Below are 24,007 nucleotides of genomic sequence, written 5' to 3'. Positions count from 1 at the left end.
GTTGGAGGAGGCAGTGAGGGGAAATCTGCATGAGAATGGACACTCATGCACGCACACACTCTCTTACACACACATACTTTCTCTCTTACACACACGTGCACACGGCACCTTCTCAGGCGCACACCCAGACTCACACCCACCTCTGAAACCTCCCGCTTCCATCCGTGTGTGTCAGTCTGTCTTTCTTGTCTCTCTCTCATACACACACTCACACTAATAGGAATCTGGCTCCTCTCTCAGAAGATTTCATAAGCTTTGATTTTTTTGAGGGTTTCGGGCTGATAGGAGCTTGCAGAGGCTCTAAGAAACATAATGTGTTCTTTAGAAATAAAAAAGCGCCCTTTAAAAATTCCAGGTTCGGGCCACCTGAGATCCCTTCCTGGCTCTGAACCTGAAACCTTGTGCTGGGGGAAGAGGCCACCCTGGCTCAGGGCCTCAATTTCTCTTTTTGGAATGAGTCAGAAAAGTTAAGACTCCACTTAAAGCACCCAACTATATTTTTCCCTTTAACGAGCTCTGGGCTGTTTCCAAAGGCTTTCTTTCTCTTGCTGTTCTCAGAGTGGGCTCTCCCTACGTGGGTGAAGCCATGCGGGATCCTGGGTGAACCACAGGGGAAACGGGTGGGTGCTGTGGGGCACAGGTGCTGCCCAGCGGCCCTGCCATTCTGGGCTCCTGCACCTCCCTCCGACCCTGCTGCCCGGTGCTCTGTGCCCCTCCTTCTCCGCCCTCCCACTGCTCCTCCCTCCCAACCATTTCCCAATTGCATGTCTGGTTTGCAGACTCAGACAACAGCCTCCCTCCTACCGCCACCCCCTCCCCTGCTCCATGTGGTGGCAATCAGAACCTTGGCCCCTGGACGCCTGCCTTTCATTAGCAGCCAGACTGCTATGAGCTCAAATGGAAACATGCTTCTTCCATTAAGAAGAAAAAAACCTCCCAAATCTATAAACCCAAACGCTCATTCTCAGAATGGCCTAATCTGAGAACAATGACGGAAGGAACTCAGGACCGTGTGACCCTCTGAGTGGCCTTTCTCGGCCACCCCTTCCTGTAAAAGCCTCCTGGGCCCTCCCTGCCTTCTCAGTGGCCAAGCATAGCCTGCTGTTTGGTGCTGCCCTGGGCTCCCCTGCTGTCCTGAGCTCTGGGCCAGCAGTGGGTGGCTTAGCCTCCCCCAAGTGGCAACGCCGCTCGCTCTGGGCTTCCTCTCTGCAAGAGACCACGAGGCAGAGGCTGCCACCTGAGCACGCTCTCTGACATTTGTGCTTGCTGCAGGGGTTCCTGGTGGCCCTGTGAGAACTCCATGGGATGCTCAGGGCATCCAGAGAAGCAGCAGTGGCCCCACCGAGGGACAGGATTCCCTGGCCACTGGCCAAGCCATAGCTCCAGCCAGAAGTTCTCTTCCTACCCGCTAGTCCCATGCCCCTTGGTGCGTTTCTGAGTAAACTTCCTAGTGTTTTTTTCTGCTAGGTTGGTGTTTCTCAAACTTTAAGATGCGTAGAATGACTGAGTGGTTTTGTTAAGATTCTGACAGGAGGTTTAAGATGGGGTTTGAACTTCTGCATTGTAGCAGGCTCCCAGGTGGGCATCTAGAGCTCTAGCACAGAGATCCCCAACCCCCCGGCCACAGACTGGTACCAGTTCATGGCCTATTAGGAACCAGGCCACACAGCAGGAGGTGAGTGGCAGGGGAGCAAGTGAAGCTTCATCTGTGTTTGCAGCCGCTCCCCAGTGCTAGCATCACGGCCTCAGCTCCACCTCAGATCATCAGGCATTAGATTCTCATAGGAGCACTAGTCCCTGGTGCCAAAAAGGTTGGGGACCATTGCTCTCGCAGGCTCTCGCAGTGACACTGACTGGCACTCCCAGCAGCAGGGTCCTAGTCCAAATTCCAGTATCAATCTGTTAATCACTCAGTCCTTAAGAGGGGCACCTGCTAGGAAGCAATGCATCCCTGAGCCTCTCAGCACCTGTCTCGGTCTTCGTGGTCCCTCCTGCCAAGGACGAGGTTACCATCAGTTGGCCCAAAGTGCCCTGGGATCCTCCAGCCACTGCCAAATTCCACGACTTCCTGTCTTTCTATTGGACTCCTTCTCTTGGAGCCTCCAGTCAGCCCGTCCTGCTGCTGTCTAATGCTCTTTCTCTCTTTCCCTCCTCGGCAGCACTGGGGCTACTCCCCCTTCCGCGTGTGGGAGTTTCCCTTCATAGGCCCTAAGGTGGCTGTTCAATCTCCCTGTCACCATTTCTTCTCTGGGAAAAGAGATTGCAATCTCCTTCCCCATTCCTCACGATGCCTCTCGCCCTGATGCTTCCTCCTAATGGATGTGCTTCCCAGACCCGCTCCGATGTCCTCACGTGCTAAGTTGAGCTCATCGTGCTAACTATAGTTTGGTCTCTGGAATAAAGGATCTTGCCATCTGGGGACAGAGCACTGTTACAACTCATTGTGTTGGATGCAATATTTTGGGGAGCCCCTGATGAGATGGGAAAGAAAGGAAGTGGAGGGGAGAGATCAGGCAGGAGACGTTTTCAACAGGAGTTCTAGCTCATTAAGATATCTATTCCGGTCTCTATTTTAGGAAGGAATTTTTTTCCCTTTCCCGTTTTAATCGGAGCCTCTAATTCTGTCCTGTGGAGCAGACCATGCCTGCCAGGAAACGGGGGCCCCAGTCCCACACTATTCCTTCGAAGCCTCATCAACGGAACCCTCATCAATTGAACAAATTTTGGCAACTCTGCTAAGATGACTGTTGGGCTTCCCGGGGCCTCTGACGAGGGAGTGGCATAGGTGCATCACAGTCACCTTCCCAGAGAGAAGGGATGACTTTGTTTGGAGTGGCAGAAGTGGTCTCCCCAGTGGGTGTTGGGGTCTGGGCTTCACGCTGGCTCACTGCCCCAGCTTGGCCCTGTGTGAGGCAGCCTGGCGGACCGTGTGCCTCATCTTCCCATAGTGCATTTTAAATCTCATCTATTCTCTGTCCTCCCTTCTTGGGTGCCATTCAAGCATCGCCCCCAGCACTCGTCTTTTATTTTCTCACCCCATCCATCCACTTCCTCGCCCTTTTCCTAGAGAATGCCTGCTGGGAGATCGCAGCTCTCCCCAAAATGCCTGAGAGTGAGCTCTGTGGCCTGGAGAGACAGCGGACAGGCACATCGAGACAAGGGGGCAGAGCCCCTGGGGGCCAGCAGCAGTGAGCGCTTACATTGGACTCAGTGCCTTGCACACCTATCCAAGTCCATCCCCTGTACAGCTCTGGGAGCTACGTACTATTGTCATCTCTGTTTTAGTAGGTCATATTATCCTCATTTTTTTTCAGACAAAGAAACCCAAACTCAGGGAGATGAAGATTAAGATTAGCCCAAACCACCCAGCCGGTCAGACGTAGAGGGTCAGGGCTGCGATCCAAGTCTGCCTGCTTCCAAGCCCCTTGTTCCTACATGCTGAGCTTTGCTGCCTCCTAGGGTGACAGTTTCTAACAGGAGAGCGGGGCTAACCCTGACTGAGGGGATCCCCACGTTCCCTGAATAAACACTTTCACCATTAGGCCCTCCTGGCCTCATGTCTTCAGCTCGGGTCATGACCATATTTGAACTATGACCACTGGGCAGAGGTGGGCTTCAGAATCATGAGGACCTCTTTCTGGCTTCCTCTGCTTTGTGTCCCCCAGTTGCTATCTGCATGAAACTGTTCGCTCCCCACCCTGGGAGAGCTGATGAGAAGGTGTCCATTCAGTTGCCGGTAGAGGCGTAGGACCCCACAGTTTGGTTTGCTCAGACATGTCTGAGCTACTACTGGTCCCCAAATCCAGATGCCCTGGTCTGGTGGTAGAGAGGATGTCTGGAGTGACAGGCACAGGTAGATGGACCCTCACAGAGGGCAAACCTGCAGAGGTGGCTTTTCAGCATATTCACCGTCCCCTCTGCTGGTCAGGGGCTGCGTGGGACTGAAGCCCACCACCCAGAGCCATAGGGAAGAGCTTGCGAGGCTGGCTTACCAGGGTTTTGTAGTCGATCTGCTGGCGAATGAGCTTGTCCTCACTCAGGGAGTAGCGGGCCTCGCCCGTGATGGCGTCGATGGGCCCCTTCTCCATCTGCTGTTTGATGGCGCAGAACAGCGAGAACAGGGGCTCCCCGGCGCACTCCTGGATGGGGACAGGTGCTGTGCTGGGCGGGGCCCCAGACGAGCAGAGCCCAGCCTCCCGGGGGCCCCGCTTCCCCAAAGGGCTGCCGTCTGCTCCTCTGTCTTGAGTTCTTCCTCCTGCTGCTGCCACCTGCTTACTCTTGGGTTTATAACTCCTTCCTTCAGATGTGCATCTTTCCTGGCTCTTTCGACCACAGTGCCCTCTCCCATCTGCCCTGTGCCACCACCAGCCTACAGCTCTCTCCTCTTCCTTGCCTCTCGCCCCCTCTCTGCTCCTGCTCCCTGCCTCGCCCCACCTTGCTGACCTCCGAGGTGTGAATTCTTTAGCAAACAAGTTACGAATTGGACTCTGGGCAGCTCTTCTGCCTTCCGGGCACATTGTCAGCTTCTGTGCCACCACAGGCAGCTTCTGTACCTGCCTGGGACCTTCATCGGCCTCAGTAAGTCTGGGGCTGGGAGAGGCAGAAGGAAAGCGGAGTGATAAGGGGTGAATTGTTTTTAGCCCGAGGGCTCACGCAGGAGCCTGTGTCTCAGCTTGGGACTTACTGTGAGGCTCCGTCTTCTGAGATGGTCAGGAGCCCGTTCCCTCAGTGACAAGGGGGAGCTGCGTTTCTTGGTAGGGTTCTGAGAGCCTGGCCCTAGGGAGTGTGGACTTGAGGGCCATGGAGGGAAATGCGACAAGCTGGGGGGGGAAGCAGGCTGGTGCCCAGGCTGGCGGAGAAACCGAGGCAAGGCCAGAGATACTCCCACAGCCAATCATACCTTGAGGAACTTGTAGAGCAGGAAGGTAAACCAATTGGTCAACATCTTCTCGGCCACCGACTCAGTTCTGTCACCCGTCACCGGGGGAACCAGCAGAGGAAGACAAAGACAGAAGCAGCTAGTCAGACCCCAGGACTGGGAAAGCAGAGGCAGAAGTCTGCGTGGGTCTTACTGCATATGGCTTTCAGGCCAAATCTTGAGATCCTACAGAGTATCTGAGTGAGTATCTGAGTCCTAGGAAGGCGCCCCACAGTGATAAGATAAGCTTTGCCTACAAAGCCGAGAGATGACATGCTGGGTGTCAGGCTCCCGGGAGTTTTGGTGGGAAGGGGTGGGAGCAGTGCCATCCAACATCCATCGTCGTCTCCACGAGGACGGAGACACTCTCTGTGCGTGCAGTCCAATATGGCCGCCACCAGCCACGTGTGCCTCTGAGCACTTGAAATGTGGCTAGTGTATCTGAGGAGCTGAAGTTTTCATTTTCTTTACTTTAAAATAATTTAGATTTAAAAGGGGACGTGTGGCTCGTAGCTATCACATTGACCAGTACAGCATTAGAGAACTTGACAGTTCCTTTGGGTGAGAAAAAAAAAAAAGAAAAATCTGAGGAGATACTAATTTGGCAAGGGAAGGAGGGGAAGACGGCAGGAGATGCGGGTCACGGTAAAATGGCCAGAGAGATTCGACTGACCCCATCACCTACGTCGAAGACTCCCCCGCTGACAGCAGCGTGGAGCTTTATACCTAGCGCACGCCAAGAAATGCCCAAACTGTCCTATTTCAAAGCCTTCCACATACTTTGGAGCTTCCCCTGGGAACCCTTCCAGTTTTTATCTGCAGTGACAGGACATTTTTTCCTCGAGTCTAACTCGCGTCTTTCATGCTGCTGCCGAAGTTTATTTATTCTTTTACGTTGGAAGCGAAGACACTGCGGCAGGGTTTCCTGCCAAAGATCACGTTTGCTTGCATCCATTTAGAGAAAACAAACTATTTCCAACTTGCATGAAGCACGTGGCCAGCTCCAGAGAGAAACCAGCCCATCCAGGCATATTTAGGTAGCGCTGAAAGTGGCAGCTGCCCGAAGATACTAATAACTAAAATCCCAAGGCAGCCGGGGAGCTGCCAGCACAAAATGAAGCTGAGAGAAGAGAAGGAAGACTATGGAAAGAAGCAGGTCAGCCTAGGGCAAGAGGAAAAGAAGATAAAGGAGGGCAGAAGGGAGAGAGCGAGTGGGGAACAGGAAGAGGAGACGCCCGGATGCAGAGTGAGACCACGCCGGGAAAGTGCCCGTGGGAGCTCTGGCAGGCGGTGGCAACCCCAGAGTCATGCCGGTGGGTGGCTGCGTGGTGGCAGTAAAACAAAAATCAAAATGATCTACCTTGCTGTTCCCAAAGCTATGGGAGTGCTCCTACATGTAGCGACTTTTTGCAGCTGTGCAGGCGGACGCCCGTTGCACCAGGGGAAAGCCTGGAGGAAACACTCTGAAAGTCACATCTGTGCACTGGCCCAGGCGGGAGACCCAGAGACCAAGGATGGGAGGCAGATGGTACATGGTGGTCCAGGCCCAGAGCCTGGCCTGGGAGTTTGCCATCTTCATCTACGGGAAGGCTGAAGACGCTGGAATGACAGCTTAGGGAAGGAATGGCCTTCCAGTAGGTGGAAAGGGCAAATGGCAGTGTGAGTAGAGTCAGAGAGTCTTTATTTCCTATAGGGCCGAAGCCACGAGATCCGGTTACGTCTTCACGTGTGACCACTCAGGTGTCCACAGTGTCGAGGATGAGACATCCAACTGTGCCGAGCGGTGGACCCTAGACCGTGCAGAGACAGCGGGTGCCAGGAAATTCTTGCTCTGGTGCATCAGGCTAGTTGCCACTAAATTAGGGTTTTAAATCGAATACGGGCCGGACCAGTGCTTCTCAAACTTTAATATGCATTTGGATAACCTACATTTCTCATTAAGGTGCAGATTCTGCCCCAGGAGATGTGGGAAAGGACCTGAGATGCTGCATTTCCAACAAGTTCTCAGGCGATGCTTCTACTGCTGGTCCCAGACAGCAGTGAAAGTTACACGGGGCTAACACTTCCGATCTTGAGATGGTGGGTAGGGTTCTAGAGGGGCCCTGGGCATCTCTCCTAATTCAAGTCCTGATTTGGATTAAGCCAGGGAATAGAAAAATGATCTGAAGATTCCACAAGAGAAGAATTCCAGCAACAAGGGTCAAAATCAGGGGAGTATAAAGGGCAGAGAGCAGATAGAAGGGCAGAAGAACAGTAACAGGTGAGCGGATGCCACAGCCAGTTACAGGCACCAACGTGATGGATGAGGTCTTCCAAGAATGCGCACGGAGCCCCCAGCCTCTGGGGAGGTCAGTGTCCCACCTCGGGGAACTCGGCTGACCTGTGCCGCCCCCCTGCCACCCCTCGGTCCGCCTCTCACCTCCTGAGCAGCAACTTGGGGTGGTTCTTGCTCTCCAGGTTCTTGTCGATGAGGTCGGCCAGCAGCTGCTTCAGCACGTCGGTAGCGTACTCCAGCTTGCTCTGCAGCACTGTCATGATGAGCGAGGCCACGTTGCCACGGTCACGCATGGAGAAGCTGCGCTGAGACTCGAGCGTGCGGATGAAGGACAGCAGGAACACCTTGTTGTTGATGAGCTGGGCGAAGAGCTTCAGGCCTTTCTCCACGCGCTCCTGTCGGTAGCCTGGAACCTGCAGAGGAGACCCGGGGGCGTCCTGACTGCCACCTGTGAGGATGAGGCTAGCTGGGCCCCAGTGATGCCCCTACGGGGTGGGCTGTGAGCACTGCTGACCATCCCGCCCCACCACTCACCTACTAGCCGGAGCCCACCTGGCTAATGCCATCAAGTCCTGATCTCACGCCAGGTATCTACTCAGTCTCTGTCACAGCCCACGGGTGGGTCACTGTCTCTAGTTTAGAGATGAGTCAAGTGAGGCACAGAGAGGACACTGCTGTTAGTAATGGTGACCCTGGGATCTGAAGTCACTTCTGCCAGCTCCATGGCCTAAGCTCTTTCCTGAGGGTGATGCAGAGTTGATGAGGGGCCCCCATGCCACGACCAAGCATCCTGTGGGAACTCTGGGCCCCTGTGGGAACTCCAGGAGGCCGGGCTGCTGTAGGTTACACTCTGGCTGAGGGATCACCAGGCCTGAGCCATCTCTGGCCCTGTTGACTGATCTGTCAACAGATCAGTGGCCTCAGAACCAGGACTTTGTATTCCACATGGGCACTGATACTACGCCCCTGTGTAAGCCTGGAAAAGACCGCTTGCTGCCCTGGGGGCCCAAGCTCATTCACCTAAATAAATGGGAAGATTAAGCCTAACTGTCTCGCAGGCACGCCCTAACTCTGCCATCTGGTATTTTCTTAGAGACTCCTGAGACCCTGCTCCATCACGGAGAAGAGGAAGAAGAAGGTTTATCTTCCTGCTTGCATCCTCTGTTCATTTTGAGATCCGTGCATGGGTGCAAGGGTGCAGCCCCCACTCAGCAACCGCGAGCTGGCGACAGAGCCAGGCAGGGAGGGTGCATCTCTGAGCTGCCAAGGACGGCATGGCATGGGGAAGTGTGAGACGTGCACCCAATGGCACTCTACACAGTCATGGGAATGGAGGACCCACTGCCGCTCACAGTAGTGGGATGAATCTTGCAGGCGTCGAATGGGAAGAGTCATTTGGAAGAGGGTCTATCATATAATACCATTAAAAGAAAGATTAAAAATTACAAAATGAATCCAGGGTGGTAGAAAAATGGTTTTTCTGGGGGGCCGTTGAGAGGGGAAAGGAAGGGGCTCATGGGGGCTTCTGGAGGGCTGCTGATGTTCTGCTTCTTGGTCTGGTACCGGCTGGATGGCCATGTCCACTCAGGGAACAGGCACTGACCTGTGTCTGACAATGAGTGCGCTGCTCTGTATGAAAACTTCCATGAAAACAAGTTTGCTTAAATAGAGCCCAGCCTCTGCCCGAGAACGCGGCAGTGGGATGGGGTGCTGGGGGAGGCGGGGGCATCCAAAGGAGATGCCATCGAGGCTGCATCTTGAGGGCTGTGTCTCCCCCGTGGGCTAGATGTGTCAGGTCTTCGGGAAGAAGTGTCACATATGTAGCAGTAGAGAACACAGTTGCAGGGTCAGTGACGCTTGGGTTAACTCTGTCACGGTCATTTACTAGCTGTAAGGCCCTGAATACACCAGTTTCTTCATCCACGAAGTGAAGGGATCGCAGCTAACCTGTATACAGATCTCACTTTGTGCTGAGCGCGGTTCTGCAAGCTTTAGAAATACTGACCCATTTACTCCACATGGCGCCCTGTGAGGTGAGCGCCATTATTGCCCAGGGCCCCATGAGGATAAGGAGCTTCCCCGAGACCCCAAGACGGAGAAATGTCGGAGCCAGGCTGTGAGCCCGGGCCGTTGGCGCCTGTCCTGCCGTCTCCTGGGGCTCCTGGGAGTGATAACGGCCGACGTGTGAAAAGCCTGCACTGCGCAGCCTGACACACAGTCAAGTGACTGAACGGCAGCAATTTTACCCCGCCTTACTCTAGAGGTTTCGAACTGGGGAAGACGGTGACAGACAGAGAGATCTGTGTTTGCCCAAGGTCCAAAAAGCTGACAGATGTGGAACGGGAATGCTTCCGCCACTCATTTAGTGAGCCCCCTGGGTTGTGGGCTCGGGGCGAGGTGCTGGCTAAAAGCAGAGAGCAGTCAGACCCGGGCCCTGCCTCTGGATGGCAGCCAGCAGGCCCTTTCGGTGGCAGGAGCCCGGTGGGTCCAGCCCTGAACTCCGTGAGAAGCGCTCTCATTGGACCCTAGCTGCCTGTCTCCAGCGGCTCCCACAGGTCAGGAAGCTGAGAGGAAACACACGTGGTTCTAGGTCAAGTCCATTTCCGTTTCCCGCCCTGGGGCACTGGTACTGGGAAGGCAGTGTCAGCATGCAGGTCTCAGGAGAGATGAGAACTTGGCAGAGCCAGGGCCCCCTGAAGCTCATCCTGGAGAACCCTTCATTCCCCCGGGTGGGGGCAGCCTCAGCGTGCCTCCTGCCTGCCCCTACGCCATTCCCCAATCCCCGGGGGCTGACGAGAAAAGGACAAGGGAGACTGGCAGCCTCACCTCGCCATCAGCCCAGCCTCCATCTGCCCAGCTGTCTGTCTCCCACGGATCTCCCTCCCACCTGTGACCACCCTGTCACACATGTACACACGTTTTACTTCCTCTGTCCTTCAAACCCCTCAGATCGGCACCTGCACAACTTGTCACTAATGTCATTTCTTGGGCACCCACCATGTGCAATGAGCAGTGTTGGCACAATGCATTCATTGTTCCGACTAAGTCTTCTAATGACTTTGCAAGGGATAGTGTACCGTCTTAACGGTCACACTAACTCTTGCAGGGTCATTAGACGCTATCACAGTTGTCCCAAGGCCAGCTGGCTGGTGCTGGATTTCTAAACCCAAGTTTGTTTGGCTCCTGATTCTCCTTCCATTCTCCATATCCTTGGCCATGTCCAGTCCTACCCCAGGCCTTGGGGGTGACTGGAAGCCAGCTCTGAGTCCTCCCTGCAGCCTCCCGTGCAAGGCCTCCCCGCAGCTCAGGATGGCCATCTAGGGCAGAGGAGCCACGAGCTGGTCTGGCGTTGAGGCCACGTGGAGACAAGGAAGAGGATACAGGGCCAGCCAGATGGCACGCCTGGCGTGAGGATGGGCTCCTGACTTCCTTCTGGGCAGCAAGGCCTGGGGCCCTGGGAAGGAAGGGTTAGCAAAGCCACCTGTGGAGAAAGAGCATCTCGGACAGTAGCCTGGGGTTTGGACTCAGAGAGACGAACTGGCTCGTTCCTGGAGGAAAGCTTGTCACCTCTGGGCTCTAGTCCCTCGTCTATAAAATGCGAATACGAGTGCCTGTGTCATAATGTTTTATGGACATTCAATAAGATAATGTATGTAAAGTGCTTGGCACATGCGGCGAGCACTTAAACAGCAGTTTTATTACCTGCCTCTCCTACTTCACTGACTGCTTTTCACAGGTCCCTTTTGCCCAAGGGTTTCCCAGATAACTAACGCACCGGTGCAGCATCATGGGTGCAGAAGGCAGGGATCTCTCCCTATTTTATGAAGCGGGAGGCGGAAGTGAAGTATCTTGGTAAAGAGTACCCAGAACAATTCCCCTTTGTAACTTGCCACCCTGCCTCCTACGCAAATGCCGCTGTGAAACAGGACTTTCTTTATTCACCAGATGGTTCGATAATTTAGTTGAAGTCTGTGAGTATAAAACTGGATAGTAAATTTTAATTGTAACCCAATAAGGTAGAGCTGAGACGGCAACGATAGGTTGAAAATGGGGTGTGCGGTTACTGTTTGCTTTCTGTTTTTAAAGGATCAGTGTGTGACCAATGCCTGGGCAGCCGCTTCCCCAAATGACTTGACTTCACCCAGACGATCCCAAAGGGCCTGATGGCCTACTTCCCAGGACAGCCTGAAGCCAGAGGACACTTCCTTCTTCCTACGCATCCACCACTCATGTCCAGCCGGTGGGCAGGTATCCCAGCGGCTGACAAGGTCGGGGAACACTGCTTTAGATTAGTCGGTGGCTTCCCTCACAGAGCCAACAGGGAGAAACTATTCTGGTGGTGAAGAGGGGTCAGAAAAAAATGAGGCCGTGATGATCCACACGAGATCCCTGGATCTCGCCTAGAAAGCTGTGTCTCACATACCCCAGGCTAATGTGGGAGAGTAAAAGTTGATTTCCGTCTGCAAGCAATTAATTAGTGAGTTTAATGGAAATGAAAAAGTTGTACGTTCTGGCTATATACCCAAAGCTTGAAAGCAAAGACTGAAAGCAGGGTCTCAAAGAGATATCTGTGCACCCGTGTTCACGGCAGCGTTGTTCACAGCAGCCCAAAGCGCCCACTGAGGGATGAGTGGATAAACAAAATGTGGTACATACACACAATGGACTATCATCCAGCCTTAAAAAGGAAAAAATTCTGTCACATGCTACGAGATGGGTGAACCCTGAAGACACTTTGCTGAGTGAAATAAACCAGTCACGAAAGGATAAATACTGTATGATTCCACTCATATGAGGTAGTCACATTCATGGAGACAGAAGGTGGATGGTGGGTGCCAGGAGCTGGGGGAAGGGAAATGGGGAGTGATCACTTAACGGGGACCGTTTCAGCTGGGGAAGATGCAAAAGTTCTCGAGATGGATGGTGGTGATGGCTGCACAGCCATGTAAATATACTTCATGCCACTGAGCTGTATTACTTAAAAATGGTTGAGATTTTATGTTATATATTTTTTACCACAATTAAAAACCAAAGCTGTATGACCTGCTTGATTCAAAGCCCATGCCTGACAATTCGCCATCTTGTGCGCTCCAACTCAGGGAAAATGGTTAAGCTGGCTGTTAACTCCTTCGTGGGCAGAGGCTTGGATCAGAAAATCTCTCCTTGTGATTAAAGGCAAGGAAAAGAGAGAGTACACAGACTTAAGGGCAAATTTTAAGGGGCCAGGCGAGGAATAAGGCCTGATGTGATGGTAGGACATGATGTGATTTATAACGGGGTCCAGAGGGACATAAGTTCCCACACAGGTACACAGCCTCTACATCCCTTTGCAGGACCCATGTAGCCATCCCGCAAAACTGCTTGACCCCTGAGCGATGGGTCCCAATGCGAATCTTAGAACTAGTCTTATTTTCTGCTGCTGCTTTGACCACAATCTTCCATCCATCTTAATAAGTATGCAAAGCCATAAGGAATGACGCTGACATAGCACCTCAGACATCAAACGCACAGGCTTGTGTTGGGAGGGTGGGCTCTGAAGTCTAACCGCCCGTACTCCAATGTTGGCCCGCTCCCTCCCGGCCGTGTGGCCCCAGCATTCTCTGTGCCCTTAGTTCTGTCTCCCGCAAAAGGAGTGTACCTACTTCAGAGGGCTGTTGGGAGGCTAAATGAATGCATGCCTGTAAATTACTTAAGACCGGGCCGAGATATTAGTCAGTGGTCAGCTAGTAGCGATTATGCCTGGTGATTATGATTTTGCCCTGGTTTCCTCATTTATATTTTTCGCTTTTCTCTGGCATTTATCTTTATAAGTCATCTTAAATCCCTTTCGGAATGAAGCATAATATGAATATATGCATAAGCCAGGTCCTATGCGAGACGGTAAAAGGGATACAATGATCAAAAGATGAGGTCGCTGCCGGGACGAAAGACAGTTAAGTTCTTATCAGTCACATCCCCACTTCCCTTCCCGGGGCATCGCCGATCTTTGCCATATAGATTTATTGAGCACCAGCTAAGTGGTGAAATCCTTATGTTGTGGTTTCTTAACCATGGGTCCATGAGCTCCCAGCATTTGTCTGTCACATTTCTCATTTCTGTGTATGAGCACAGTTTTTCTGGGGAGAGGGTCTTCAACCTCCATTCAGTTCTCAGGGGATCTATGACCCCCCTCAGTCCCAAAGCCCTACTCTCATCTCTGCTCTGAGATCCCCTGGCTTGGCCCCACCTCCTCCAGAGGGACTGGCTGACAGCGACAACTTGGGGGGACCTTGGGCAACTCGCATCCCCTTCCTGACCTCTGCTTTCTCACCTCTGAATAAGGCGGCTGACATAAAGGTCACCAACGTCTTTCTCTGCGCTAGCACCGTGATGAGGAAGGGCTTGGCCACGGGCACGGCTTCTCACCTCGAGGTCCCGGAGGACAGGATGGTCTTCAATTCCCGGGAACAGGACCCGCATGGTGTAGGTTCTATAGTCCAGGAAGGGAATCCCGGCTCCGTCCAGGTCACTGGTCAACTCGTGGATGTCCGTCTGCAGCTCGGCAAAGGCTGGCACAAAGAGAAGCCCATGAGACGGCTGGCTGGGGCAGGCCCAAGAGCTACCCTGACTCGGAAGGCTCAGAACCCGCATCGAGGCTTCTAGCAGACATGAGCAATGGACTGTGGATGTGCGAAAATAAGAAGGGGGGATGTTTCAAGTAGCTGGGGTGAACGACACAGGCATGGAAGAAAGATGCAGCACAAGGAAGCTTGTTTGGGGCCAAATTCTTTCCAAAGCATGGAGGGTGGGGTGGGGTGGGGTGGGGTAAGCCATTCACAGATCTGTGCTACTGCTGGGGCCAGGAGCACCTCCCCATCTGAAAATGAAGGGCTTTGGTTTGCAAAATGTGTGCGGGGGCGGGGGATTGTAGAGGAAGAGGGAAAGGAAAGGAGAGATTTGGATGATGAAGGGTCCATTTCCGATCCTGTGTGTTATGATGGGTTTCCTTATAAGAGTTAAGAACAACTTGGTCTGAAGTCCCATTTCTGGGCCATGCAGCTCACCAGAGCCATCAAACCACCAAATGGGGCCAGATGGAGGCTCTGCCACACTAATATATTAGTGTGTATAAACACACAGGGTAAATCTTTGTCCTTCCTTCTGCAAGGTGATGCTATTCAGTGGTGAACTATGAGCTGTGCGTGGGCACCACTGTCTATGGAGGCAGCTCAGATCTCCATATGGTCACTGAGCTGCAAGATCCCCCAGTCCAGGGAAAGTCCAGTGCACGAGCCAAGGTTGTTACACAGCTCCAAATCTCTGGTCACACCTTGTCACGGGCATGGTACTTCTCTCGGGACACACTCTGCCATGGAAGGTAGTCAGAGGCGATGCACCCAACCCTTCCCTGCTCTGCCTTCCTCCTTAGCACATGTACATGTATGCAGACACTAATGCATGCGCACACGAACACATGCACGTATGCATTCATGCACACACACACGCACACACACGAGAACCAATTAACACGTGTTGGCAAAGAAGAACAGCCAGTGGATGTTAACTGAACAATATTTCTTTCTATTTATATAAACACAAGAATAGGAAAAAAATACTTTATAAGCTCTGAAAAGATTCGCAAGCCCTGTATGGCTCTAGAAAAGCCCTCAAAAAGCAAGCCCTTTGTCCAGTGGGCTCTGGTGATCCCAGGAACACAACCCGGACCCACAAGCCCTGTCCACAGGGCCTGACTGCACTGTGCAGTGCTGACTTCGGGGCTGGGGTCTTGGGTTTCTGGTGTGAAAATACCAGTGCTTCTTGTCTGACAGAAGAATAAGGATGCCACCTGGACCACAGAGAGGCTACTGTGGCCTGTCCTGCTGCTCTCTTCCTGTGCCCCAAAATTCCACTCTGGTCACACTGACACTGGGGGTCCTTGTCAAGGGAAGCGACTCTGAAGGCAGAGCAACCCCAACGTACCCAAGCGGAACTTACATTGATGTGTGTGCACATGCGTGCGCGAAAGCAGAGTCGGAAAGCCTTTTTGGCAAGGACTGTCACCAAAAGCCCCGATGAACATACGTGCGTTTGTGGGAGCGCTTGGGAATGTGTGCACGAGCATGAGTGTGAGTGTGTATGTGTGAGTGTACGCACGTGAGTATGTGAGGGATCATCTGAGTGCGTGTCAGTGTTTGTGAGTGTGTATGCACACACGTGCACGTATGGGTGTATGTTTATCTATCGGAAAGTCAGGCCTGTGAAGGGCCCAGGGTGGGTCTCTGCTGAGTTCGTGTGTGGGCTACTTCCTGGCTCACTATCAAGTCTTCAGGACGTCACCTTCCCTGGACCCAAGCTGCCCGGCAGAGGTTCAAGAGCCAGCCTCCCACACCCCTGGAAAATACTTTTATGGCGAATCCAGCGTGTGTGTTGCTCTACGTGTCGCTCTTCCCACCTGTGTGGGATGGCTCTGTGCAGGAAGCCATGGCCCTCTCCCTCACCTGGTGCCTGTACTGACACTCGGCTGGCCTCCCTGTCTGACTGCTAATTCCTTCCCCTCTGGAACCTCTGAGAGGAACCTGGCTTCACGGTTCCCCTCACTGCCGCTCCCAGTTGGGGTGCTCAGCTGGTGGGGAACAGAGGGAGGGAGCTGGCTTTTTATCAGTCTGCAGCTTTCCTTCAAGTCACCAAGTGCCTCCAACATTCAAAGCCTCGTGCCTGCCGCACATAAAAGAGATTCTAATCACTACACCTAATTAGAGGAAAGAGTACATTGTGGAGAAAAAAAATTAAGCAGCGTAAATATAATAAAAGGTAGTAATTAACAGTCCCACAAGGCGGATGCTGCATTGACAGCTAAAGGAGGAAGAGAGGGGATGGAACGGACCCACCTCCCCATCGGAGAGAGTCGGGGCATCCCTGGTGGGGATGGGAGAGCCCCAGGTACGGGCCAGATTTACTCCATGTATAAATCTACCGCAAAGCACCAGCTCGGCCCTCCCGGGTGACTCATGAAATGATATCCTGGGGGGTGACAAGAGTCTGACTCCTTAATTTCCTTCTTGGATTTTAGTGCAGCTGATTTCGCTTCATGGTGGGGTTGATAATTTTTTTTTAAAATAGAAGCTGTGAAACAACTTTTCCTTCCAAATCTCAGATCAGCCCTACAGCCTTATCTTCCTCCTAAAGGACGAGAGCTGAACATTGCTTGAATGTGTCATGTCAAGACACCCCAAGGTCTCCCTGAGAGAGGAGCATAACACCTACTCGGCCAAGATTTGGGGCTGAAAACTGGCTTAGTGGGATTTGAAATGAGCCCAGTCTGACTTGGGGAAAGAAGGCAGGGGGCATCTTGAGGAGGAGGGAACGGAGGCCTTAGCCTTATTTGGTCTCTCCCCGGTGAGGCCCGCAAGGATGTAGGTTTGATCTGGGCACAGGCTCATTGACCAGAGTTAGAGGTTCTGCAGATGGACACCCAGCCCCCAGCACTGCTCACTGCTGCCCAGTGTGCTGCTTGTGTGTGAGACACACACGCACATGCATGCACACATGCACACGCACGCACACATACACACATGCATGTGCTCACACTCACATGCACGCACACACATGCACACATGCATGTGCACACACACTCACATGCACGCACACATATGCATGCACATGCATGCACACGCACATGCACATGCACGCACATGCATGCACATGCACACCCAGCTTCCGGCATGGGGCTGTGGCCATCCGGCCACTCAGTACCTTCCTTGCACTCCAGGGCTACGCGGGACTCCAGGTTGTCCATTTGCATCTGCAGCCTCTTCAGGGTGAGGTCGCTTTCGCGGGACTTGCGTTTGTAGGCGATGAGCACGGCCACGATGAAGATGATGAGGAGGCCGCCTGCCACCGCAATGCTGACAATGGCGGGCAGGCTGAGTGGGCTATCCGGGGCGATGTACACCATCCCCGGCGAGTACTCCATGCCACCGACACGGGCCTGGGGACACAGCAGGCAAGAGGGAGCTGGGTGTGGGGACAGAGCATCCTGGGGAACAGCCCCAAGTCACCGATGAACTGGTGACCGAGGTCAGAAGAGGACAATGGCTCCAGGGAGCAGGACCATCCTCGGTTATAAAAGCAAATGAGAGGGCTGAGGGAGGAGGTCTGGCCAGCTCAGCGTGGGCCACCCCACAGGTGGAAAAGCCACACGTTCTCTCATTCAGAAACTAACGTGGTCAACTTCACGAGGACACTGCAATGACTGAGATCTGAAAAGTCTGACATGATATCAATGAGTAGCTCTCCGAAGAGTCATCCCACTTTAAGGGTGGATGTCGGAGGCACCTGACATTATAGACCGCCCCAGGTCAACAGCGGCCCTTTCCTGGGAGGTCCTCTTGCCTACGATAGGTGATTTGGCAGATCATTGAATGTTCTGCATTGCCCTCATTGTGGCACCAGCCAGCATGGAAGGAATAACGGTACAGAAAACAGAAGCTGGAAGTAAGACAGGGAGAAGGAGCTAGGGATGGGGAGTGGCTAGGAGGAAATAGGGAGTGGCCAGGATTTCCCGCCCCCCGCTCCCAGGAAGCCCCGGTGGCTCAGGATGGAGCTGGACAGCTCACACCCAGCGGCCCCTCTGCTTGCTCCATCCAGGTTGGAGTCCTGCCAGCCTCACCATCACTTTGTGCCTCCCGATGAGGTTGGGGGACTCGCAGAGCAGCTGCACATCTGACACCGTCACGGTGCACGGCTTCTCCCCGACCAGCACCGTGTAGTTCAGCTTCACATTGCCCCCAGCCACGGGCGGGATCAGGTTCTTGCCCTGGGTGGACAGGAAAACCTCAGTTTCCACCCCAGAGTCAGGGCCAGAGCCACAGGTTGGGGGCTATGTCCCCCCACCCAGAGGTCCCATCTTGTTGGTGAGCTGGTGGAGAAACCACCGTCTGTAAAAAGTCCAAAAAATTCATAGCACATTCGTTATCATTCCCCTTTCCTCGGTGGAAAATTAATAACCAAGGCACTGTTTGAGCTTATCCCAAATGCAGCCTCAAAATCCTTCTCAACACAGAGCCATAGTCAGTCACTACCAGTGATTCAAATTGTCATAACAGTTAAAATTAAAATTTGCTATCTATGCTCCAAAGAAACCCTATACTGTAGTTTGCAAAGGGCTGCATCAGAGGAAGCAGTATGAGCCTTTGATCTGCCAGGTCCCGGACTCAGGGGACAAACCAAGCTTGGGAGTCTGGTGGCCAGGGTGGGTCAGACTTCCGTGGCCTGTGAAGAGAGTGTGCCTGTCAATACAAACTCAGAGAGACTCTGGGCTATAACGCAACCTCTGCTACGGACTCCGGCCACGATATGTAGCAGGAGCTCATGGCTTCTGGCCTCTTTCCCTGCCTTGAAGAGACAGGCCCCCTGCCATGCAGTGGCCTCCTTTTGTTCTGCTAGCCTGTCTACCTTCAGGATGATGGGTGTGCCGGGCTTGAGCTCCAGGATTCCTGAGGGCCCAAAGGCCTCAAACACAGGGTTGGGATAGTAGGTGAAGTTGGTCTTGTTGAGGATGAGCAGGGACTGGACATTGTCTAGGATGAAGCCGAATTCCTCGGGTCTCTCTGTCAGGTCAGACTGGTGGTCAGGCCCCAGAGCGAGGGCCGGAGCCTGACAGGTCATCTCAGTAGCGTTCAGAACCTCGCAGAGCTGTGGGGGAGCAGACAGGGAGGACCATGCTGCGTATCTCTGCACACACAGGGCCCCCCACCGTACCCACTGGGTCACCTGTGGTACTGCCATACGGCACAGTGTTGACATGGGACATTTATGTACAGGTCACAGGTCCTTTGCAGCCAGGGCAATAAGAAATAAGCTGGGCAACAAGAAATAAGCTGACACCAAGCTTCGTTTTGCCCATGATGGGAGTAGCAGTGATGAGGACATCTTTAAGCTAAGGAGCAGGGCTGGGGGTTGGAAGGATGGAGGAATAAGGGTGTAAAATCCCCAGACACCCCAGAAGTGATTGCCTCTCCACGACTGTACCTCAAGGTGTGAATATGCCCTCACATCTACTCCTTATCCCGCCATCCCAGTGATCGGGGTGTCACACGAGACGGGCCATCGTTGTTTGGGGAGGGCCTTCCTGAGTACTTGGGGGCCCCACACCCTTTGAGGAAGCAACATGCTGAGTGGGCAGCCCCCATGACCCCGAAAGTCCAGACTCACATTGATGTGCTCCTTCCCTCCGTGCTTGGCACGGATCTGGGGGTTCTGTATGAGGTCCAGGTGAGTCCCCCACACGGCGATGGGTGTGTTCCCACTGGCCGGGAAGAAAGAAGGAGGCGTGTAAACACGAGGACAGGAATAGCAATGGCCCTCGGCGATGACGATGATGATAATCAATCAGGCTGAGCTTGACATTAAAGACAACGAGAACCGGGAGGCATGACAGTGTTCATGGGGACAATGATGACAAGCTGACTGAATAATAACAAGGATGGGCTCTCAGCAGTCAAGGCGAAGACAGTGATGACCAGATGTCCCTGACCATCTTGTGCAGAGCTATTTCAGAGCGGGGACACCCCATGGAGGCCGGGTCTGGAGTACAGCCTTCTTGGTGCCCCAAGGCCTCCTGGTCCCAGCCAGCTGCTTCTGTGCAGCCCCCTGGTGTGTCTTCCTCCAGCCCTCACCAGTCTCAGGAAATTTGTTACACTGGCCTTGGTCACACTGCCCACCAGACCCTTCAGGGTGTGAGCACAGCCTCCTCGCTCCAAGTCAACCCTACCACAAATTTCCACCTTAGAGACTTCAGTCCCCTGAGACTGGGCAAGGCAGGGGCCCAGACACTCAGGCACCTCCTAGTCTAGGGATGCAAATGTGAAATGCTCCTGGACCCAGCTCTCTGGTACCCTGGGGTGTCAGCCAGAGGCTGCTGACAAGGACGGATCAGGAGATCCACCTTTGTGTCCCGTTTCAAAGGAAACTTAAATGGCATTGTCCTACTTCAGGGCAGCCGAAAAGCTGACAGGGCCTGAGGGCTGCCACCCTGGGGACTCAGTGCAAGTCAGGAGGCATCTTCCTTACTTCTCCACAGCCAAGGGAGCATCTTCGAGAAGAATCCTGCTCTCCGTAACAGTTCAGTAGCTACAAGCTTGGTGGGCACTGAATCCTGGACACCCACATTCATTTAGACCCCTTTCCATCCACCCTTCTTTACACTCAGTTACTTCCCTCCCTTCCTCTCGCCTCCACCTGCCCCCTCTCAGGCACACACACACATTCACATGGACACACGCACACACACATGCACACACGCACATACACACTGGCGTACATGCACGCGGGAAGACTCCTGTGAAACTAAGAGGCCCTCCAGCCTGAGAATGAGCCTCTGATGGCTGGCTGCCTCCTGATCTCAATCATCAATTCGACATACACTTATCGAATGCCTCCCCACCGCTATTCCTTAGTAGCCCAGGCTGCTGTAAGCCACACAGAGGCAAGCATTGTGCAGAATCCCCCCCTGCCGCAGGCTTTGTTAACTGTACTGAGATGCTGGAGTCGCTGGCAGACCCAGAGTGTGTCTCCAGCTTCCCTCTTGATATGTGCACGACTCGGGGTCATCTGCTGAGCGCCAGGAAAGATGGCACCTCCATTTCTGTGATGGTGACGTGAGGAAGAATGGAGTTAAACCAGGCTGTGAATTTCTCGGGGAGTTGCCAACTTCCCGGACTCCCCAGCTCTGGGGGCGGCTTTTTCACAGGCTATTCCCCTCTCTGTGCCTTATATTCTTCATCTGCTTTAGGGTTATGGTGAAAGCTTATGAGGTTTGGGCCTTAGAGAGTAACTAAGGACAACCAAATCTCACCCCAGGAAAGGCTGCCTTTCCTTGAGTGTAAGGCCAGGGGCAGCAAACTCTGTAAAGGGCCAGAGAATAAGTATTTCAAGCTTCCTAGGCCATGTGGTCTGCCATAATCACTCAGCTCTGCTGACGAGGTGGGAAAGCAGCTGTAGGTAAAACATACGAATGAGCGCGGCTGCCTTCCAGGAACTCGTTATTTACAAAAGCAGGCCGACAGCCAGATTTGGGCCCCAGGCTGGAGTTTGCTGACTCCTGGTTTAAAAGGTCGCTCCCTGGGTTGAACTCATCCCTGACCCGGGCCTCAGCTTGTGGAAACCATATATTCATGCTCTCCCCTCCCCTTGACCCCAGACCCAAGCTGAAGCAGACAGTGGGAAGGCTGAGGATCCAGGGGCTGGGAGGAGGAGGGAGCTGACCCAGCATTACATTATGCATGGGCACCTCCCTTAATTTTCTCGAGGGCCCTGAGAGGGAGTTAACTGATGGGAAACCCTGGACCCAGGGAGGTTAAGTAACCTTTAAGATCACGTGGCTGGTAAGCAGTGGAGCCGGGCTGAGCCCGCTCCTTCTGACTCCAAGCCTTTGTTCCATTCCCTACTCGGCCTGCGATGCGGCAGTTTTCTCGTTATCACCAGAGGCCTCGCTGCCAGGATGCCTTCTGCAGTGCCTGCGCCGTGTTCGCCACAGCCTGGAAAAGCAGACTCGTGCTGCCTGCCTGCAGCTCCTTTCCTGAGGTGAGGCACCTCCACTTCGGGCCCTACCAAGCCCGTGTGGACGGGGTCCCTAGGAATCCAGAGTTTCCAAAGCCCCAAGTGAATCACTCAAGAGGTGGAGACCCTGGAAGATTATGCAAATGACCCAACAGAGCTTGTGAAGGGCTGACCCAGGAGCAGCGTGGCAGGGCCTTTCCGCATCAGCAAACTGGCTCCCTCCAAATAGGAAACGTGTTCCGTGCACTTGTGTGGGGCACTGGGGAGGAGTCTGCAGAAGGACTAAGCGGGTAGGCAACTAGCGGTCACGGGCGCTAAGACAAAGGGCAGCGGGAGGCTAAGAAGTTGGATCTGATCTGACTCTTTCTCCTACGTTCCTCAGCAGGACTTGAGTTACTGCCCATACCTGTGAGGTTTAGGGGAGTGGGACTGACACCTCCCCTGGACAGTCACTGTGAGATGGGAACATGGCCTGCAAGTACATGACTAAGCCTCAAATTAGAGGCCGTGGGCTCTGACTGGTCAGAGCTTGGCCTCCAGGGCCGGGTCCTGCTCAGAGGTGCTCTCAGTGGAAGGGGGCAGCCAGGGCAGGAAGGTCTTCTGATGTAGGGGTTGCTTTTGGCCAACCCCAGTCCATCAGTCCCCACAGCAGGACTGGGCCCCCAGAGCTCTCCTTGGCTTTTGAGAGTTGAGGAAGGAAGGTGAGATCGGGCAGCTCTTACCTGACGATGCTCCACTCTGGCTCGATCCGCACGATGGTGGGGTCCTCCACGTACTGGAAGAACAGGTCCTGGTGGATCTTGGCCCTGTCCACTTGTACCGTCACCTTCATCTCCAGCACCTCATCTGAGGATGTGGTGTTGCAGACGATATAGGATGGAGAGCGCCTGAAGGGAGGGAAGGCAGGGAGCTGGGCTCCTGGGGCTCGAGGAGGAAACGGTGGTCCTGGCTCAGGGCCCTCATACCTCATCCCTGCCCGTCAGAGGCAGGGGTGGCACTGCCTCGGATACAATGACAAGTTCCTCCAAGCCCTCTCTGAGCCTGGGCCTCATCCTTGGGTCCTGTCTTCGGCTTGCCTAGCCCCGTTCTTAGCAATAATCCTGTTAAATCAGTTTAGCAAGACTGTCCCCACCTGTGATAATGTCCCCACCCTGGCTGGGCTTCAGCTAGAATCCCGTTAAGTTGGTTTAGTAAGGATCACCCTACCCTTAGTGCTTCCTCTCAGTAATTTTCTTCCCGGTGACCCCTCTGTTTGCTGGGTGCAAATCCCCAGCTGTCTGCTGTATCTGGAGTTGAGTCCTAGTTCTCTTCTCTATTGTGACACCTACTATAACAGTCCTGAATATATTCTTTTTTCCCATGTTCACAAGTGTCACAATAAGTTTTTCTTTAACATTACTAATGCAAGGCCTGGCCTGGTCTGACTTCAGATCTGTCACAGCGCTCAGCGTGGCTCCCCCCTGGGAAAACCTCCTTCCACAGAACCTCATGTCTCCTGCCACATCTAGAATCCTTTACTAGACGCACCTCCCAGCTTCTTCCTGTCCCCCAGGCTCTCGGTTCCTGGAAGGTAGGCCCTTCTGGGGTTGGATAGTGGAACCCGGGGAGAGAAAGTTCGGCTGCCTTTGGAGAGTCAGTCTTAGCTAGCTGGGGCTGTTGTCCCCACCAGCTCCGGGCAGTCCCAGCTGACTGCAGCAGCCCGGGAAGAGGATCTAGATTCCCAACTACGTCCCATGGGACTCCGGGGCTCTGCACAGAGGGTGGTACAGGGCACCAAGGCGAAGTGGTAGGCAGCAGCACGAGGGCCCCGTTGGGGAAGGGTCTCTCCAGGCTGAGCCAAACCTCCGTAGCCATGCGTGCCCAGAAGGCCCTCTCTCAAAGAGAACAGCCACTTTCCAGGGAAGAGGAAGCACTTCCAGAGGTGAGGAGGGCTGGGGGCGGTGGGGGAGGGCCTGATGCCTACCTGGCCCCGCCCCATGCTGCAGCCTGCCCTGTGGTGAGTTACCTGTGGAAGAGGCAGGGCTGCTTCCCGAACATCACCACCACATTGCTGCCCGCATTCAGGTTGGTGCCTGTAATGGTCACCTGGGTGCCTCCGGACATGGGTCCCCGGCTGGGCTTCAGGTCCGAGAGAGTCAGCGTCTGTGCAGGAAAGGATCTGGCCTGACACAACCCTGATGGGCTGAGCGGGCTTCTGGGCAGGCCTGAGGCAGCACCAGTGTCACCTTCTGGAATCCTTATTAATGGTGGCCTCCCAGAGAGCCAGCCCGTTTTCT

At 53.9% G+C, this 24,007-nt stretch overlaps 1 protein-coding gene across 1 annotated transcript in view; it reads right to left on the bottom strand.

The window, feature by feature from the left end:
* The window catches only part of LOC105291679 (plexin-A4), a 101,275-nt gene that overhangs the window by 41,260 nt on the left and 36,008 nt on the right, over nucleotides 1–24,007 (bottom strand). Inside the window, exons 11-20 of the mRNA XM_023530281.1 lie at nucleotides 23,737–23,873; nucleotides 22,454–22,618; nucleotides 19,386–19,479; nucleotides 18,627–18,866; nucleotides 17,842–17,988; nucleotides 16,926–17,160; nucleotides 13,599–13,741; nucleotides 7,338–7,606; nucleotides 4,901–4,967; nucleotides 3,993–4,139 (exon numbers count right to left, since the gene is read on the bottom strand). Of these exons, the coding sequence (XP_023386049.1) occupies nucleotides 3,993–4,139; nucleotides 4,901–4,967; nucleotides 7,338–7,606; nucleotides 13,599–13,741; nucleotides 16,926–17,160; nucleotides 17,842–17,988; nucleotides 18,627–18,866; nucleotides 19,386–19,479; nucleotides 22,454–22,618; nucleotides 23,737–23,873 (1,644 nt within the window). The remainder of the gene's footprint in view (nucleotides 1–3,992; nucleotides 4,140–4,900; nucleotides 4,968–7,337; nucleotides 7,607–13,598; nucleotides 13,742–16,925; nucleotides 17,161–17,841; nucleotides 17,989–18,626; nucleotides 18,867–19,385; nucleotides 19,480–22,453; nucleotides 22,619–23,736; nucleotides 23,874–24,007) is intronic.

This window comes from Pteropus vampyrus, unplaced genomic scaffold, assembly GCF_000151845.1.
Source record: "Pteropus vampyrus isolate Shadow unplaced genomic scaffold, Pvam_2.0 Scaffold48, whole genome shotgun sequence".
In the NCBI taxonomy this organism is placed as follows: domain Eukaryota; kingdom Metazoa; phylum Chordata; class Mammalia; order Chiroptera; family Pteropodidae; genus Pteropus; species Pteropus vampyrus.
Note: the sequence above shows the minus strand (reverse complement) of the source record. Positions and strands in the feature narration are given on the sequence as shown.